The sequence below is a fragment of the Etheostoma cragini genome, chromosome 2, assembly GCF_013103735.1.
Source record: "Etheostoma cragini isolate CJK2018 chromosome 2, CSU_Ecrag_1.0, whole genome shotgun sequence".
Taxonomy (NCBI): Eukaryota; Metazoa; Chordata; class Actinopteri; order Perciformes; family Percidae; genus Etheostoma; species Etheostoma cragini.
This window is the reverse complement of record NC_048408.1, coordinates 19,011,427-19,031,426: the sequence shown is the minus strand read 5'-3', so window position 1 is coordinate 19,031,426 and position 20,000 is coordinate 19,011,427. Positions and strand designations below refer to the sequence as shown.

General features: G+C 40.6%; 1 protein-coding gene across 2 annotated transcripts in view; it reads left to right on the top strand.

Moving 5' to 3' along the window:
* The first annotated feature begins 526 nt into the window (after positions 1 to 526).
* Positions 527 to 20,000, top strand: part of ntn1a (netrin 1a) — a 58,831-nt gene continuing 39,357 nt past the window's right edge. For both annotated transcript variants that reach the window (XM_034857473.1, XM_034857466.1), the window contains exons 1-2: positions 527 to 717; positions 967 to 2,023. In XM_034857473.1, the coding sequence (XP_034713364.1) occupies positions 1,000 to 2,023 (1,024 nt within the window). In that variant the 5' untranslated portion in view covers positions 527 to 717; positions 967 to 999. The remainder of the gene's footprint in view (positions 718 to 966; positions 2,024 to 20,000) is intronic.

Genomic DNA, 20,000 nt, shown 5'->3' with positions numbered 1-20,000 from the left:
AGCTGTAGCACCAGGTTGGACTGCACGAGATAGGCACAGCACAAGAGGAATGTATCCTGCAAAACAATGCATTTTTATATTTGTTTTATTTACGCTGTTTGCATGTAAGAAGAAACCTTATTAGTGTCATTTAATGTGACTTGGACTCCCACTGGAGGCTGTATCTGGGTCCGGACGCCCAGCTGATGGGGTGGGGGTTGATTTTCAGTGAGAGAAACCTCATGCTGGAGACGAACTGCTACCCAGTCATCTAAAAAGTACCTGACACTGCAGCACATGATGCAAAGGGAACTTTAACTTAAATCAAGCAAACTTCCACATAATGAACACTTGTTGAAGAAATTACTTTATTCGACGATGGACCCTCTTTGATTAAGGTGGATATGTCATGATCCTATGGCGTGGGGCTGAGGGGAGAGGGAGAGGGAGGCGTAGGGATGGGGGGAGAGGGAGGTGTGGGGGTGGGGGAGAGGGAGAGGGAGAGGGAGAGGGAGAGGGAGAGGGAGAGGGAGAGGGAGGGAGAAATTGTGAAAAGACCGGCAGGAGGAGTGCGACTTGCTATAAGGACACTACCGACTCTTAAATCCAGCCGCTCCTCTATCTTTATGCAGGAGATTTGAAGAAACCAACAACAAAACCGGAGCTGTGATTGAAGCTCGATAGAGAGAAGTAGCCTGACAGCGCCGGTATTTTGACATATTTTTAAATTATTCTCAGGTAAAGTGGGGGCTTTATAGAAAAATAAACAGGCATGCATGCGGTGTGTCTGAAGGCTACTTTTATACCGCTGTAAGAAACTAATTCATGCCCAATGTTTTTTTGGAAAATGTTTGCAGACTGCTGTGCCATCATCAAAGTTAACTCTCTCTCTCTCTCTCTCTCTCTCTCTCTTTCTCTCTCTCTCTCTCTCTCTCTCTCTCTCTCTCTCTCTTCTGTCACGCTCGCTGCTTTCCCTTTCTCCTCCAGCGGCAGAGACACTTGGGGACCGAGGGACCCACCATGATAAGGGCTGTGGATATTGTGCTTACTGTGCTGCTCGCCGCGTCCCTCTCGTGCAGGAGCGCGTTCGGCGGCTACGGGATGAGTCTGTTCGCGGCTCAGACCTCTTCCCCGGACCCCTGCTACGACGAGCACGGCAACCCAAGGCGCTGCATCCCGGACTTCGTCAACTCCGCCTTCGGCAAGGAAGTAAAGGTATCCAGCACCTGCGGCAAGCCGCCCAATCGCTACTGCGTGGTGACATCGGCGGAGAAAGGGGATGAGAGGACCAGGAACTGCCACACCTGCGATGCCTCGGACCCTAAAAAGTACCACCCACCAGCGTACCTGACGGACCTGAACAACCCGCACAACCTCACCTGCTGGCAGTCCGAGAACTTCATCCAGTACCCGCAGAATGTAACCCTAACTCTTTCCCTCGGTAAGAAGTTTGAGGTCACTTATGTGAGCCTGCAGTTTTTCTCTCCTCGACCTGAATCCATGGTTATTTACAAGTCCATGGACTACGGCAAAACTTGGGTACCCTTTCAGTTTTACTCGACCCAGTGCAGGAAGATGTACAATAAGCCAAACAGGGCCGTGATCACGAAGCAGAACGAGCAGGAGGCCGTGTGCACGGACTCCCACACCGACATGTACCCTCTGACCGGCGGGCTCATCGCCTTCAGCACGCTGGACGGCAGACCGTCGGCCCACGACTTTGACAACTCCCCGGTGCTTCAGGACTGGGTAACGGCCACTGACATAAAAGTCATCTTCAGCCGGTTGCACACTTTCGGCGACGAAAACGAGGACGACTCGGAGCTGGCCCGTGACTCGTACTTCTACGCCGTGTCGGACCTACAGGTCGGAGGGAGATGCAAATGCAACGGCCACGCATCCCGGTGCGTAAAAGACCGGGATGGGAGTCTGGTGTGTGAGTGCAAGCACAACACCGCGGGGCCGGAGTGCGACAGGTGCAAACCTTTCCACTACGACAGACCATGGCAGAGAGCTACAGCCAGGGAGGCCAACGAGTGCGTCGGTAAGTCCATCCACCGTCCTCCATCCCGGAGCGCCTGTCTCTGATGCTGAGCACAGCTGCTCTGCATGTAGGACAGGCTGCTGTACTTTTTTTTAAATTTGTCGTCGCTGGACTGACTTAAGGGTTTTTATACTATCGGTTGTGGAAAAATTTAAAGAAAAGAAAAAGAGATTGGTAAAATCATTAAATTGGTTGATGCAAAATGATGCGTTTGATGGTATTTTAAATGTAAAATACACATTAATAATAATAATAATAACGAGAATAATACTTTTTGTTATATTTTATGACTAATATAGGACTAATTTTACAGCTTCCGTTCAAAAACCCCAAACTTGACATTCCCTTCAAACAAAACCACAGCGAAGTTACTTTTTCTCTAATAGCCTATTGTGGCGCTCTTTTACGAGCATTGAATTGTGTTTAAGTCGAATGCAATTTGCAACTCCATCTAGCTTACTGCAGGCCATAATGGAGGCTTTTAAACCACCGAGCCTAATCGTCAGTAGTAACATTTGTCATAGCTCGACCTTACCGCTGCAGTAAAGCGATCATTTATCTGAACAATCCTGCAGCAAACACACACAATCACATAATTATTTTCCACATCAAAATCAAGATGAAAGTATGTATCAAAATTTAAGGTGTGGTTGTGAATAAAAAACAATAATTATTAATCAATAATTTTTTTGTTTATTATTACACACTAAGATATTATAATTGAATCGTTTTGCTGATTGATCATTAAAAAAACAGCTAATTGGCTCTAGTTTTATTGCATTAAATGGGCTTTAAATGGGCTTTAATAAAAATACCAAGTCTAAACTGAATAATATAATAATTATCATTAACATTATGCATTGAAAAACAACCTGAGGAAATCTAAAAATAACCTCTAAAATATTTTCTATCTGTAAAAGAAAGACATTGGAACAACAACAATAAACGAAAACATTTTGTATCAACATTTTTTGCTCTTTTTGTTTGAGAACCAACATGTTTCAGCAGCTGCTGAGTGATCAATGTCCCTGTTTCAGTAGTGTTATTACAACCTGGCACAGACACACGAACCTGTGGTTTACAAAAAGACAAATCTGGCCAGGTTTCTGTCAATTTAAATTCTTTACTTGAGATGCAGAGAAAATAAGAAAATAAGATGATAGGTGATAGGAAGAATGTTTGTACAGATTACTGATATCACTGAATTATGTTGCTGTAAATGCTTTGAATAGTATTGTGGCAATCTGGCCTTAGCTTCAAGTTAATGTAATTTATTTGGACAGAAAATGTTTGAATCGCGACGTTTGCAGAGTAACAAAGACTTGCAGTCATTGGTGATGAGGAGAACGATGAGGAGGAGGATGAGGATAAGCTCGAGAAACAGAAGGAGAGGCAGAAAGATGTTGACAATAGAGACTTACTAAAACCTCAGTCTGATTCCCTTTACATTTCCCATTCTGCTTTAGGTTTGCAGGGAAAAAGGCTATATATTGTTTGACAGTCACGCCACAGGTCAGTCACTTTGACTAATAGCAGCTCTTTAAAAGACTTTTTTGCTGGCATTTCTAAAGCTCTGACACATTCTCACAGTCAAATGGAACGGTGTTGCTAAATCAACAGTGGAAATATCGAAATTCTGTACATGTTGTGACTCTCTAGATGCTCATAATGTGAAGTAGAAGAAGAAGACAGCAATGAAATCAATGTTTTAGGTGTGTGTTACTCCTTAAATGTTGTTTATTGTCAAGAAGCAAATGCCAGTCTGCATGCTTTTCTTATTGTTGGCCAACTGACCCTACCGATTGAGTTTCTCTTCACTTTAAGAATCTTATCAAGCTTACTAAGTCCAGCCGCACAAACAACGTTAAATAGTTATTTGGCCGACATTAGAAGCACACAGTAATAAAGACTGCTGTGGTAAACATCCCAGCATTAAGATAACACTCAACTATCTTAGTAACCAGCAATTTTACATTTATATACATCAAATACAATGTTAGAGGGAGATTTGGAATGTATAGCTTTTAAATATTTATATGATCTTCAGTGATATTAGGCATACCTCCTAAACTCTTACAGATTAATTGTTTCCTTTTGTCAATATCCTTGACACATTATTCTTCACCAACATGCGTGTAAAATGTTTCATACTTAAACCATAAAAGCCTGCTACTGATGTCATCCAAGATGTCTTCAGCAAGATGTTCAGTTTTCGACTTTGTGTAGGCTATGGCAACGTGTATGTACGTGTGTATGTGTGTGTGTCTTTCTGAGCAAAAGCAAATGTGGAATCTTAAGAGAACAATAAATCACACCTCTGTCAGGGCAGGGAACAAGGGAAGGCGGTGTGTTAGATGGATGTGTGTATTCAGTGGGACAACTTTAGCGATCACGCAGACTTCCGAGAGTTTGTCGTTGCACTCTCCTAAATGACAGCACCGTGAGTGTCTCTGGACTCTCATAAGCACAGCAGTGTGTTTATGTGTGTTTCTGTGTGCAGTCTGGCACTGTCTTCACTGATATCTTCTTTCCATTAAAAAAGGACCACAAAAACACACACAGGGGTATCTCTGGGTTTTTCTCACAGTGCACTTTGCTGATTACTTTCCCCAGGATCTTAAAGGACGCTCCTGAGTGTGCACCTTGATCCACTTAAGTTATTGTCTCTCCACAGCTGAGGAAACACTTTTAATGCATTGGGTTCAAGAAACTGCACCATAGGCACAACAGAGACTTGCTTCAATCTCAGTTTAGAGATGTTAATCTAGGTTGCAGCAGTGGTAAAAAAAAAAAAAAGGTTTTCAAATTAACAGAGAGAAAATGATGAATACACCATGGTCTGCCAGAATGCACTGATGAGCCTCATAGAAAAAAAACACTCAATTCACAAAGTAAGGGAAGGTGATGGCTGCAGTCAGAGAATAAATTATTTCACTGCAAATTAACTATAAATGTAGTTTTCATCCCTAAATTACCCAATTTCAGGTCTGTGCTGTTTACTTGATATTTGCGGAAAATATATAAATAAATAAAAGTGTCTTGAAAAATACAGACAGATTAGAAAGACAGCTTAAAGGCATGCAGAACGAGAGGACCGCAGCACAGAGAGAAGCAGAGAAAGGAGAAGGGGCTGGAGATGGAGCAGGACGACAATAGTGGAAATGAAAGAGACAGACATGAGCAAGAGAGGGGGAGTATGATGAGGAAAATGTGTGAGGGACAGGAACATGGAAATAAAGGGGCAATAGAGTGACATTTCCGTGGCCTGTGGGCCAGCAGAGTATTTTGACAATTGTCTTTTTTTCCAGGCACCTCTTATTGGGCTAAAGGGAATGTAAAGGCTGTTGGAACAGGAAGAAACCTTTTCTTCCACGAAATTCACAGGTCTCTTGGTGCATTGATAATGTAACATATAAGTGACTTGGAAGTGATTATCTCAAGTTGTTTACCCTCTAGCCTCACTGCTACTCCTTTTTGCACACAAAGAGTCTCCCGCTCCTAAAGCCGAGTATCAGCTGGATGATTTGAACAGAGCTGCTGCTCGTTCTGCATCACTATATGTCATAATATAAACTGCAATAATCTCACTCAAATGTTCCCAGGTGCTGTTCAGAGGCATCTGACTGACAGGAGCAAACGTGGTGCTGAAAAGTTGTCATGGTTGATTTGATAGACATTAAAATAATTGAGTTTTAAAGTAACAACTTCTTGTATAGATAAAACTATTAAAGTTTGCCTTGTGATATGTGAGTTTGCTTCCAACTTGAAACCATCAGGGGTTAAAAAAAAAATCCTCTGAGTGCTCGATTAGATTAAATCTTTAAGTAAACATACAATAAGTAAACACTTAGAAACTGCTGAGCACATACTGATGTTTAGTGGCATATTTTTTCTCATTTTCTTGGATGATTGCCCGTACCCTAATGAAGTCTAAGATAATTCCAGAACAGCTACAGCGGAGTTTGATAACAACAGTATTCGCAACAATACATTTCAGGATTGTGGGCACTGGATTGTGGGCACTGTTGTGGGCTTACCATTGTGCACCAACTTTCATCTCTTATACAAGAAGTTTGCAGCATAGAAAATGCAAAAATGCAAATGCCTTAAATTGACAAGAATTGAATGTAATGTATAAATTATCAAAAGCTATAAGAAACACATTTTTAAAGGTGATAAAAATGATCAAATATCACAGACTGATCTTTAAGTGTAACAATATTAGTAGGTGTTTTTTTCCATCAAGATCATTGTTGCTTACTTAGGTGAGGTGTTTAAAATCATCCTCCACTCATCAGATTATGATCAAATTAATCAATGGTAATCAAGTCTTCAAGCAGAGGGCGGAATCAACTGCACTATCCTACACGTCAGACATGTATCATTCCACCTTTGCCTGAACATAGAAGTGATTCCTTTCACTGAATTTCATCAAGTCAGCTGGAGAACAAATATGTTCTACAGGCCTTTCCTCAGATGTCACCTTTCTGTCATGTTGGTTTGGTGCCTTTCAGACATGACCAACGGTCTGGTTAATGTTTGAGCAGCTCAACGTGCACCTTTATAAACCGGCATCCTTCATCTTCAAAGGTGCCGGGGGGATGTGTTGTTAGTCCCGCTCACAGCAAACAAAGCTGGGAATAAACTGACAGGGGAGCTTTGCACTTTGCACTGTCTTACAATTCCTCACCTTCACTTCTTCAGTCAGCACTCACCTCTTCTTACCAACATGCACAAACCTGTAGGCACGCATGCACACACACACACACACACACACACACACACACATATACACACACACACACGCAGACACACACACACACACACAAACACACACACAGAGTTTTCTTCAGGTCTTGAGCCGCTAGTTCAAACAGGGGGGAATGACCGCTCTCTCACTTCAAGAACCTCTTTTGCCTGAGCTCTTATCTGTGTTTATGACTCGTTTTTTAAACCGTTGCAAAAATAAGTAGCTCATGGTCCAGACGAGTGGCTCACCCTTCTGTTTTAGATTTTGAGAATTGTTATATCTTTCAGACGGACAGAAACAGGGCCACTGAGCAAGCACGTACTATAAGCAAGGATGACGAGCGGTATATCCAAAAACAAAAAAGACATCAAGAAAAGATACACAAAGTTACACTAAGATATACACACATACTCAGTAATACATGCAGTAATAAAGACAAACATTCTGCAGCATGTTTTGGGCTCACAGGGGACTCTATAGCTCTGTAAGTATTGTGTTGGAATGTCCATTTGCTGCCAATGGTCTTGTTGAGGATATATACTGTGATTGTATATGTTTTTAACCGCTGTGTCTGTGTGTGTGTTTATGAGTTTTAAAGTGAGAGGCTGCTAATTGCTAATTTTGCTGAGAATCTATTGCAGGTATTTACAGTAAGGGGTGGTTGCATTTGAAATTGAAAGAACTGGAAGTTCAGAAGATAGTTGTTGAGAGCTGTCACAGTGCTGGAACCTGAATGTATGAATCGTAAAAACACTGATAATAAAAAATCGGTTAGATGTATTGATAAACCGTCAAGAATATGATGTGATGTGGTCTTTTTGTTTTCGAGTGAGGTCAGATGGTTTATTCGAAATATAACAATCTTTGCGTTTGTTTTTTACCTTGTGGCTGAAAAAAGATTTAATGGATTGGATGGTGGCAAGATGTAAATTCCCTTCAAGGCCCTTGGACCATCCCTTTTGTAACAAAATATTCACTAGGCCTGGTTTTAAGGAAGACATAGTACATCCATTTTGGTGTTTCAGTGTGAGAATTCTGACGTCTGTCTCCATTTTCAAGTATTTGTATTTAAAGTCTTTATATTATGTTTTTTTCTCTTTTCCCTTTTCCTTTATTGTTTTATATATCAATGTGTGCATGTTTTAGGTTTACAAAGGAAAACAGCCCAAAGTCCACCTCAAAGGAACTTACCATCTCCAACCAGAGATGGGGACTCAAATCTGAGACTCGAGTCACAATTAAGTCACACAAACAGCTGACTTCGGACTTAACTCTAGCTCGACCCAAAAGACTTGTCAACAACCTGTTTTAATGCAATTATTGCTTTTTAAGTCTAAAGTAATTCATGTATTTCTATTGTCTTTTATAGGCGCATATGAAGAGCTGCATGTCCCCTGCCCTTTGCCATAATGTGCAGCGTAAACGCATGCGCTATGCCTTATGTGCATGCACTCACATATAAAAAACTACATCAATGACGGTTACACCAAGTTCTCCCTGAGTTGTGCCTTTTGTCATTAGTTTTGCTTTCAATAACTTTGTAAACAGTGGCAGGAGGCTGGACGCATGGGTCCATCTCCCCAGGAACAAACGCTGTGTTGAATGGGCAAACTCATGTGATGCGTAATTGATCCCATGGGTGATTTGTGACTATTTGACTTTTAAAGCGCCCATATTATGCTAATTTTCAAGTTCATAATTGTATTTTTAGGTTGTACCAGAATAGGTTTACATGGTTTCATTTTTTATTGTATTGTCATATTTTTGTTGTACCATGCAATACTGCAGACCCTGTTTTCACCCTGTGTATTTAGGTCTCTGTTTTAGCTACAGAGTGAAACATCTCACTTCTTACTATCTTTGTTGGGAGTCTCACATGCACAGTAGCTAGGTAATGATAACATCAGCTAGCTACTGTTTTCCCAACTTGGGTCAGTACAAGGCATGATTACCTGGGAGACCTCTTCTAAACTAGGGCGCGCTTGTGGAATACAAGACATGGAAGTAGTTCTTTGTAGATTATGGTGAACTAGTGTGTGTTATAGCAGTGTTTTGTAATTGAGACCGAGCTAACCTGCTAGCACTAGCATGCTACGGTTAACCAGCTCATCTCAGCAAGTTATGTAGAAAGCTGTGGAGAACAGCTCACCCGAAGACTGAAGGCAGCACACTCAAAACAGCATGGATATTTTCTTTTCCAAGTTTGTATCCGTGTGGAAGCATACATAGATCTTTTCATAATATTGGAACTTTAAGTGAAGAACGCTGTCTACCAAACACTGGGCCGTCTTGACTGTCTTAATTCTGCACATATTTCTGTTACTGTAGTCCTATTTACTATTTTATTATTTCCTCCATGCAAGGCGCAGCGATCCGTGCGCTCTGTCACCTGCCATGGAGACCTGGCCTGGACTCAGTTTCATTGAGCCTACTAACACTTAAAAATTAATTGGCATTACATCAGAGAGTTCAAACTGCTTATTGTGCGTAATTTGGACTGACACAGATCCATGTTGTTCTGTAACTGGTGCTGTGTGCCACTATTCTTCCGATTTCCACTTCAACATTAGACATTATTTTGAGTAAAAGAGATGTTACGTTTAGCATATATTGTCACAGGTAATAAGTTAACTATCGCAAATCTTAAAGGCAAATCTTATCTTTATAGTTGTATATATATGATGTGTCAGACTTAGATTAATATTTCACAAGGTCTGATGGCTAGATGTGTTAAGTAGACCCCATATAGTTATCCTACAACTGATTTTGAGTCAATGCTTTGAATTCATAAGATTTAACAATATAGTGTTAGGGACAGATCAGTTGGCCAGAGACTTTAGACTTGACTTGGACTTCTTGCAGAAGACTTGAGACTTTACTCGAACTGGCCCCTCAAAGACTTGAGACTTGACTTCAGTTCACTTTGTAACACACGTTATAATGCTCGCCTAGCTGCTAGCGTGGCACGCCCTCATACTCTGCTTCTGACTGGCTAGCAGTGCTTTCCCAACGAAGATGGAACAAAAGTGATGCCTCACTCGGTAGCTAAAGCACAGAGCTCAACACTGCTGCAGCAATGGGAAGCACAACAACAATATGGTATTTTTTTGGAAAATTCCACTACATAAACCTATTCATACAACCTCTAAATATAATTATGAACCTGAAAATGAGGATAATATGAGCGCTTTAACAATAATGACAATTAAAGCCATTACAATCAATCGACTTAAAAAAAGAAAATGGCTACTTTGAGTACTTCTGTAACCACAGACCGTATAATCCCAGTGGAGAGATAATTCATAATAATATTAATTTAGGCTCAAATGGAGGCAACAGATGACAAATAATGCAGATACTGTTGAGTATGTTAAAGCAGTGGAAGATCTTGAAGCTATTAATGTCAGCATTTGCCAGCAACAATTTGGAGCTGGAATTTTGGAGCTAGTTGTTGCTTGTTTGAGAAACAATTCAATTTTGATTGAAATTCCATTTTGCACAGATAATTAATTCTGACAAGCCTTTGAAGAGTGGAAAGGATTTTACACAGATAAGACAGCACACAAAATGGTAATTAGAAAGTGTTTTGATGTTCTGAGAGAGAAACACAAGGAATGCTGCCTCCATTCTTAAAACTAAAAACTAAATCCAAAACACATCTGTAACTGTGTTTTACTGGAGCTATTTGCATATTCTCTCGTATTAGTCCCAAGTGGAAAAATCCAATTTACTGCCTTTTGAAATACTCAGTTTGCACCGCTTGGGGTGATATATTCAATCAACATTTATTTATTAATGTGTTCACTTGTCAGAAAAAAATACAGCCTGTTCTGAAATTTCACAGCCTGTGTGTCTGTTGTTGAATTCATGGTTGTTTGGCTAAAGTGAACATTTCTGCAGCCATGGGTTTGTTTCATTGCTTTGGCTACAACACATAATGCAACACAGAACCCGCTCAGTGTGAGTCCACATTTTTAGCTTGTGTGTGTGTGTGTGTGTGTGTGTGTGTATGTGTGTGCGCGCAGGTCTCTGTACCAGAAATGGAACCTCAACCTTGTTTTTGAGAAACGGTTTGGTCAGAAGCCATTTTGCCTCTGAAGGAAAGCCATAACGCGTTACTCTGTTGGCTACAGGCCTGCGCTCACTTCCTCTTGTCACCCTCGCTTGTGCTTGAACTTACAGAAGAGTTTGCTGGTTTATCACAAAATCCAGCAAGGCCAGGAACTCAGATTGTTGTTATCTTCATCATACTCCCATTTATGATCAGAAAAATTGCTGCTGCATACCTGTGGGTAGAAACACTCTCTGTGGTGTGGTCTGTGTGTGTGTGTGTGTGTGTGTGTGTGTGTGTGTCTTGCATCTTTCATCCATTCTGTGGTGCTCTCTTCCACTAGCAGTTGGTGATAATTGATCTGGCCGATGAGATCCAAACTGATCTTTTTGTCATGTTTTTATCCTTCAATACAGCACTTCTCTAATATTAGCTGCACTCTACAGAAGTATCTCACACACACACACACACACAAACACACACACACATACACACACACACGCGCATCCATACCATGTTTTTACGCTTTCAGGTAAAATCTCAAGAGAAAAATCTGGGCATACTGCACACTAAGGAATTTTTTTAACAATCTGATTTATCTTTTTCAAACCACAGACTTGAAGTAGGCTTTTTTTGCAGCGATGACAACTGCTTCATTCTAATTATTGGATCAGGCCGAGAGCTCGATTAAAGCTGGTCGCCTTAGGTGTAGAAAGTTAAATGCATTACAAATTCACCAAAACAGTGTTCAAACATGATTAGGATGACTCCCAAACATCTGCAAAAGTGCTGCTAGCTGTTGTACAAAAGGTGTTTGAAGGACATGAGGGATACAGCCAACCCCTAGATTTTCTCACACACACACAGGTCGCTCCTCGTGTTTAATTGCCCCAGCGACGACAGACAGAAGATGCGCTTCTTAGTCTCTGTTGATAAATGTATGTGTGTGTGTGTGTGTGTGTGTGTGTGTGTGTGCATTGTCTGCCAGTGGGAGTTTACGCAAACCGTAATTCTGTCCAGGATGGGAGCAGCTATTCAGCGCCTGGGGAGACATGTCTGTTAATGAATTAATTGCCGACTTGATTCCATAGTGAAAGGTTGTCTTAGCCGAGGGAGGGTCTCTGTGTGCTGTGGGTTTGGCATGAACCACGGCATGTGTGTGTGTGTGTGTGTTTGTGTGTGCATGTGTATGTATGTGTGTGTGTGTGTGCGTGTGTGTGCGTGTGTGTGTGTGTGTGTGTGTGTGTGTGTGTGTGTGTGTGTGTGTGTGTGTGTGGGAGAAAGAGAGAGGTGTTCGTGTGTAATGGAAAGGTTTGTGCCCAGAGGGTACCAGATGATTAGGGGTAATTAAAACCCACGCAAAACAATATCAGCATGTGTTCACATATAAGACACAAGACAGCGCCTCACTCATCAGCTCCATGAATCACAGCGCGCCTGTCTCTAACCTATATCAAGCAGCCATATTTTGCACCACAGAGTAGACGCTGTCATACAGAGGTGACAGAGGCCAACTAGGCAGGATACAATCGGTCCCACTTTAACTGTAAATGAACAGTAAATGCTATGCTAGTAGATAATTTAGCCTCAAGCTGATTTCTATTTCTCACTTCTTTCTAACTCCACACCACCAGATTATTTTAATTTTCAACTCCAACCGATACAAACTCAAGTGATATCACTTGAGGCAATATATCAGACTTCACACAGCTACCTCTGGAGCCAAAAAAAGTATTACAGACAACTTGTTTTATATATGCAGTAAAACTCCCCAAGACGTTTACACAGACTTTGGTATGTAAACAGAGTTCCCCTATAAAATCACTTGTTTCTGCACAAGCCAGCGTCAGTCATTAATGCAGTCATCAGGTCTGAAACACTGTCCTGGCAATATCCTGATTCATTGCCAACACCATAGAAAGATCAGAGCAGATATTTAGAGTTAAAAAATCATTGAGTGTGTGTTCATGCATATGTGAGACTTGATCCCAAGGTAGCTGTAGAGGATCAGAGCTGACGACCTCAGTACCTCTGTGTGGCAGCAGGTTACTGAACAGTTACCAAGATTAGGGTGAGTGTTTGCAGCCAAAGCAAATGTAGTGTGTGCTAGAGGCAACAACAGGAAAGGAAGCAAGACAGAGAGAGAAAATAATTTAAAGTGAAGAAAAAAGGTCTGTCTCCTGCGCTGAACCCTGGGGTGTTCCTTGCGGTGATTACAATATCAATATCGCCATCTTGTTCCCCAAAATCTCCCTGTAGCAAATAGGGCTGTAACCACACCAACAACAACAATGGAAAGAAGATACCTGCTCATTTGCAAAAGAGAAAGAGAGAGAGAGAGAGAGAAATAAAAGAGAAGGAGGCTTTTTTGTTTGCAGCCGCTCCGCGTTTGATTCAAGGTGAGAGTCCTAACAAAAACTTCTCTGGCAGCTGTCACGTTGCTCGTCGACAGGACCACCTAGCACGAGCGTGAGCACATCAGGCCTGAGCAGGGGTCCTCAACACTCACAGCTATAGATGATTAATGTCTGGACGACGTTACACCACAACACAGTAGCATGCTATGTAGATCAGGGCACCCCCATATATTTCTGCAGCACACTGCTGTCGTAATCTGCGTGAACCAGCTACCTCTGAGGAATAAAGTGTCTTTGGTGGTTAATTATGCTGTAAATATTTAAACTGTAGAATGAGTTTCAGAATGCAGTTATCCTGGAATGCTAATATATTTTCGTCAGTTGTATGTGTGTGTGTGTGTGTGTTTGTGTGCGTGTGTGTGTGTGTGTGTGTGGTTGAAAAGCTGATGGTGATTTATCACCAACATCTTTGTCTTTCCCATATAAGTCATGGTGCAGACTGTGTGTGTGTGGCAGCCAGCAAGCCACTGGAGGTTTGTTGCACCCGGTCGTCATGGGTGCCTTGAAGTCACAGTTTTGTTTTTGTGTGCCTGAGCGTATGTGTGTGGGCCTCTGATTGTCTGTATAAGCAACAGTGATGTTGGTTATAAAGACAAGGCAGCTAAGAGTTATGCGTCAGCTTTTTATCTTTGTTTTTTAGGGATGGCAGCCTGTTGGGTAGATGATGGGTAGATTTGCAGGCAGCAGGTTGACACCGTTGCACAAAGAGATCTCAGTCAGCAGAGGTCAGTACAAAGTAGACAGATTTACAATCAACTTGAGGAAAGGACACTTTGCAGGCAATGCTTCCTTTTAGACTGATGTGTATAATTGTTGGAAATTGGACTTCGGAGTATAGGATAATTTTTGCAGTCAGGCCTTGGATGCATTTGGACCAAATTAGGCTTTTAAATATGTGCTCTACATCTACTGAAAATATGATGTGTCTGGAGTCACAAGAAGAAATCAGGATCATTGGAAACAGTGGAAAGCATTTACATTGTCATTTTTTAATCTTTTTTTTACCTATGTATTGATGTCTACTCTAAAAGCAACCTGTGCGTCAAAACACAGAGCCCTGCTTTTAAGGAGGATGAACCTTATTGAGAGAAAATAACACAGAAGGCTGATGTATGTGTGTGTATTTGTTGGTTGTGTGAAGTGGAATGCAGACTTCTGGGAGGCTACTTAGGGTAAGTTTGTGGGGTCATCTCAATTTGCTAGGGGTGATCCCAGGTTAATCCATCACTCATTAGCTTTCACAGATAAGACTTGTAGTTGGGTGAAGGGCTGTGAATCCACACTTTCTCTCTCTTTCTCTCTCTCACAATCACCTCAGACACAAGAGCACACATGTTCACCATCTCTGTCTTTCAGAAAGGAAATGGAGAGCATCTGATAGAGTAAAGCCATGCCCTCTCCTCCTTTGACTGACACGTTTTTTCCTATAACCCCTTTCCCCTTGCTTGCTCTGCTCCCTCCTGGAAAATGCAGCCAATTAATTAGGCTCAGTGTCCAGCAGAGAGCAGAGGGAAACTCGGAAAGTACTGGCCTCAGCTGATTCAGCTCCTCTGTAGAAGACCCATTATAGAGAGAGAGGAAACCGAAAGAGAGACAATTGGGTAACAGAGAGAGACAAAGTGAGGGAGTGTAAGCAAGAGAAAAAGAGAAGGGGAGAGAGATAAAGACAGAGAGTCTCTTGAGTCAGTGTATTACCAGTAAGTGTTATTTAAATAGCTCCCACTGCTGCTGCTGCTGGGTCTTGGTGTTGTAGGATGGGGGCTGCCTCTATAGTCGTAATGTGTGTTGCAGGGGCTCCTCAGCAGCTGTGGGGGTCCCCCTCCTCCAGCAGAATAAGTCATCAGGTTCCCACGTGAGTCCCCTTTCTGCTTCTAATAACAAAAGGCCCATATCACTGGAGGATGACAAAGCAAACAAATGGGCCCAATTAGGGGGGTAGATAAGGAAATCATCAGGAAATTGAGTCATTAATGGTAATATTTGTGTTTTGAGATGATTGTTCGTGGTGAAAATTAATTTCCAAATGGGGCCCCTTTGTGTTTTCTTTGAAGCTAAGACCTGAACCTGAATGACACAGGAAAAAAAATCTTGGCCTCCACCTCGTTCCCTCTGTCTATCTTCTGTTCTCTAACCTCCAGAGACACTTGCATATATTGAAATGATTATGTACCAGGTCTCTGTAGATATCCAGATGTGTATCTGATGATAAAAATGAACCTGGAGAATGCATTTCACATTGATTTGGTCCCCCCTTTGAGCTCCCTGCTCTTGTTTTGGTTGCGTTTTCCCGTGCAGGGCAGATCGTTGGCTGGAGATGAAAGTTGAGGTGGAGCATGAGGACTAACCAATGGGAAATGATGCTTCTGTCTCCCAGAGTCTCAGAGGAAGACAGAAAGAGTATGATGAAGAAAGAGGTATAGATACTGGAGATAGGTAGCTGCAAGGGGGTGGCTTGCTCCCAATGCACTCCTCCTCTATCTCCCTGGTCTGTCAGGGTGCTGTGGGAGTATAAACAGTAGCCGATGCAGACCTTGTTCTTGTCAGTAAAAAAAAATGTTTTTATGCTAAGATAACTCTTATTCCTGCAACCCGGTCTTCTAAAAAAAAGTATATGATAATTATATTGATCCTGAGTCTTGCTTGCTGCTCGGTTTAGGTATCAAAAGCCCTTTGGTTTAAGTTAGGTAAAGATTGTGGTTTCAGTTAAACATTAATAAAGTAAACATGTCCTGTTTTGTACTTCAAATCACTTTCCCTAAACTTCACCAAGTGCTGTAGAGTCTCGCTGTGGGTGCCTTAATATGACCATTAACTAAATTAAAAAGTATTTTCTGTGGCAGATTATTCATTTATAAATCTAAATTCTAGCAGACGGGGTAGGCTCATTATGTTTCAATACCCTGGAAAAACATACATATACTAACAAATATTTCACTTGTCCTCAAGGGGTTGTGTACGGTGCACTTTTACTTTTTCTAGAGGTGCCAGAAACGAGGCTAACAAGACAAATCAAAACAAGCATTTTGGCAGCAAACGCTACAATGAAATAAACAGAAAGTCCTCATAAGTTTGATTGACCGTAATTTTTATGCATCTTTTTGCAGTTATGTTTTTAGACACTTAATTTCAGGGCAAATAATCGCCATGTGGGACACTTTGTACATCAACTTCTTCAGTGCTTTATGTCTGCAACCAACACCAGGAATTACGTTTTTAATCAACGATTCTTTAAAGGACATTTTTATACATTTCACGTCACATATTTGCTATATTGGAACTACAAACTGTCCTATCAGAATAGTTGATAACGGATTTGTTAGACAGAGACCTTAAAGAAAATAAAGATCACTTCAACAGTTTGTCTTTAGAGCATGTAGCCTTTGTCCTGCCTCCTATGACACTTCATTTCATAGCCAACATTTCATTATCCAGGAACATTAAGCAGCACAGTTTCCACTTTTAGAAAGAAAGACAGTATTGGGTTTCTGTGAGCAACAGTGGGCGGGAAATTAAATTAACTCGAAGCCCCAATAACAAACAAGGTCAGTGAAAAAATAAAGAATGAGGCGATCACAAACAAAGATAGAGAGAAAAAAGAAACAGAAGAGTGGGATTTAAGGAAAAGAATAACAGCGGTTAGTGTTTGGCTTACTGCCTCGGCCGGTGACCTCATCGGAAATGACACCTCTCTTGCCAACGCAGTGGTTTTCATATTTTAGACACAACAGTGTAGATTACAGTACAATGGGCAAGTTGTGAATGTGTTGACGGGGTATTTGCACAGATGGGAAAATATTATTAAACATATTTGAAGCAAGTGTTTTCAGAAATATGCAAACCATTACAATTTGATAAATCTTGACAACATTATCAATATCAAATGTTGTGTTTTCACTCTTAAATCAGCTGCAACATGCGACGACAAAAAAAAACTGCTCTAAGAGGTCAAACTCATTTCTAAAGTAATTTTCATTAGATTAAGTTAAAGTGGCCTATGATAATTACAGTCAATTTTCCTGCTTCACTGAGCAGCATCACCCTGCAGCTGAAAGTCAACCTTCTGCCAAAGCAAATATTAAGAAATATCTACAGAATCAATAACACATTGGGGGGAACTGTTTCTCTTGACATAAATTACACACCCACTTACATTTCACTGGAAAGCACAGTGTCCATCAGAGCTCACAATACTCAAAGTATTTGGATGGAAACCTGTAAGCTTAATCTGTTGGCTGACACAGGAAATAGTTGTTGCCTCATTTTCCTCAGTAGAGTTAAACTGGTATTCTGTTTAGCTTTTTAAAATCCTCCTTCTCCAGCCCAGTATCGCTGCAATTCTGCACCTTACTGTGCAATACCATGCAGGAAGTAGTGTGCTGTTTATATATATTGAGCTGGAAACAGGTGTGGAGGTCAGGGAGGCGGTGTCGCCTGTCCTTTTATAACTGGTCTATTTCTCATTGCACACCTGCAATAACGTAACCATGCGCTTTCTCTAACTTTAAATAAATGTTTTAGCCAACCAACACTAACGTTAAAGCAACACTAGATTACTTTTCCCTGTTTGGTCCACCTACAGGTTGAAAGCGGAATTGTCCCATTATGTCTCATTGGAACTACATATCCGCTTATAGTTGGTACACAGCCGCAAAGCAAATGCAGAAGTGCTGTTTACCCTGTTACATTTGTTATATGAACCACTGAAAATATTTTGGAAGCATTATTTTAAGTTACAAAAAGTCATGTAGTGTTGCTTAAACTTATTATTTGCCATAACCTGAATTTTGCCTCAACGCTTATTGTAGTTGCCATGTGTAGATTTTTTAAAAGGCATAAAAACAATTCAGTTTCACAGAATTGTTAATTCAACAATCTTTTATAGCATTTGGGTTGCCTAACCTTATTGTCAAATTATGTCTTTGTTATCTGCAATACAGTATATCTAATATAATGTACAAACAAAGAAAAAAATCTCTTCACTTGTTATCATCTTTGCCCCAAGGCACTCTTATACTAGATTGTGTCTTCCTTCAATTATCCATGGAGTGAATAACAATGATCAGCCGGACCCAAAGGTATGGTTTATTACCCAGGAGTATTAAACATTTGAACTTCCGGCCAAGACTTGTTCAAATAAATACGAATCCAAATTTGAAACAAGAGATGAAACAAAAAGATAGGTGTTCCCCTTCATGCCTGTAATCTCCTATGATAAATCCTTCATTCATTTCACTCCCTGTTAGATGAGCGCCACAGTCTTTCTATTCCAAAAAGACTGTTGACCTCCTGTTTGCTTTCCCTAGTTTCCACCAAAATAAAACTTTCTTTGCACTTTTTTTTAAAGTTTAAACTTGCATTTGCTATAATAATAATAACCATTGTCTGTTGTCAGATTTTTAACACAGCAAAAGTGGGCTTTCATTGCAAAACAGTGTTTATCCTCAGCTTGTGTCAGCCGTTTGCTTGCTCTGGCAAAGACCAGTTCTTCCCTCTCTAATTGCCTTCTGCCGATGACTAAATTACAATGAGGTTTTGGGTTTCTGGATCAGAAGGGTCTCTTTTCCTCCTTCTCCACTTCCCAAACTGTATCCTTCCTGCCTAAGTTAGAAGTGTCACATTATGTTAAGGAAGATATAAAGTGCTGTGATTTCTAGAGTTTCCCTAGAATACATGTATATATATATATATATATATATATATATATATATATATATATATATATATATATATATATATATATATATATATATATATATATATATATAAACCTTGAAGAGCTACTATTCCAGCATTGCAATTAGAGCAGTGGATGTATGAAAATGGTTGTATTTATGCAGTATGTATGTGTACCAGCGTGCATGTTTGCTTGTGTGCATGAGGGCCTATTTCATACTGAGCAGCAGGCACTATGTCACAGCAGAGGAGTGCAGTAAATGTTGTTCTAAAGCCAGTAAAGTAAAAACATCTCCACTCCATCAGTGTCAGAAACACTCTGCATGGACTAAACCAACTGCCACAGCGCCGTACTATGTAAATCCCCGTCTGCTGAGGCTGCTGCAGGATGGCAGCATGCTCCCACCAAAACCTTTTAGAGTTATTGGCAGAATCTTATATTTTAAGGAAGCTGCTTATTAAGTGAAATGTGTTGAGCTGAAGTGGATACAGTATGGTAAATAAAGTCAAGGAAATAATGACAAAATAACCAGAAACTTGACAATATAGATGGATAGAGGATTTATTTTGAAGTTTGAAGAAGTACTGGGTCAGAGAGTACCAATATGTGGAGTGCTGAGCTGCTGCATGTTTGTTAGGTTGCCTTCTATGAGGGATTCTCTGCAAATGTCAAATGCAAAAAATAAAATATGAATGTATAACAACTGAAACGCATGCATGTAATGTACTGTATGTGCATTATAGTGTTTCTTTGTTTTGGTTTTTATAGTTTTTTAACTTTATGAAACAAAATACTGACTACAGACTTTATGTATTTATTGCATGCACTGGACTGTCATGCCGTTGCCATAAATTGGTTTATATTATTGGTTTTCAAAAAAATGTTTGATATAAAGTAAATGTTTATGATTTTTTTTATAGTTGATTTGTTCTTAATCATTTGATTTGGCTGAAAATGCTAGCTCTTCTAATTCAAATGAACAAGAATTCGTTGGAGGAAAGTCAGCAAATATACAGTGGGTACGGAAAGTATTCAGACCCCTTTACATTTTTCACTCTTTGTTTCATTGCAGCCTTTTTCCAAAA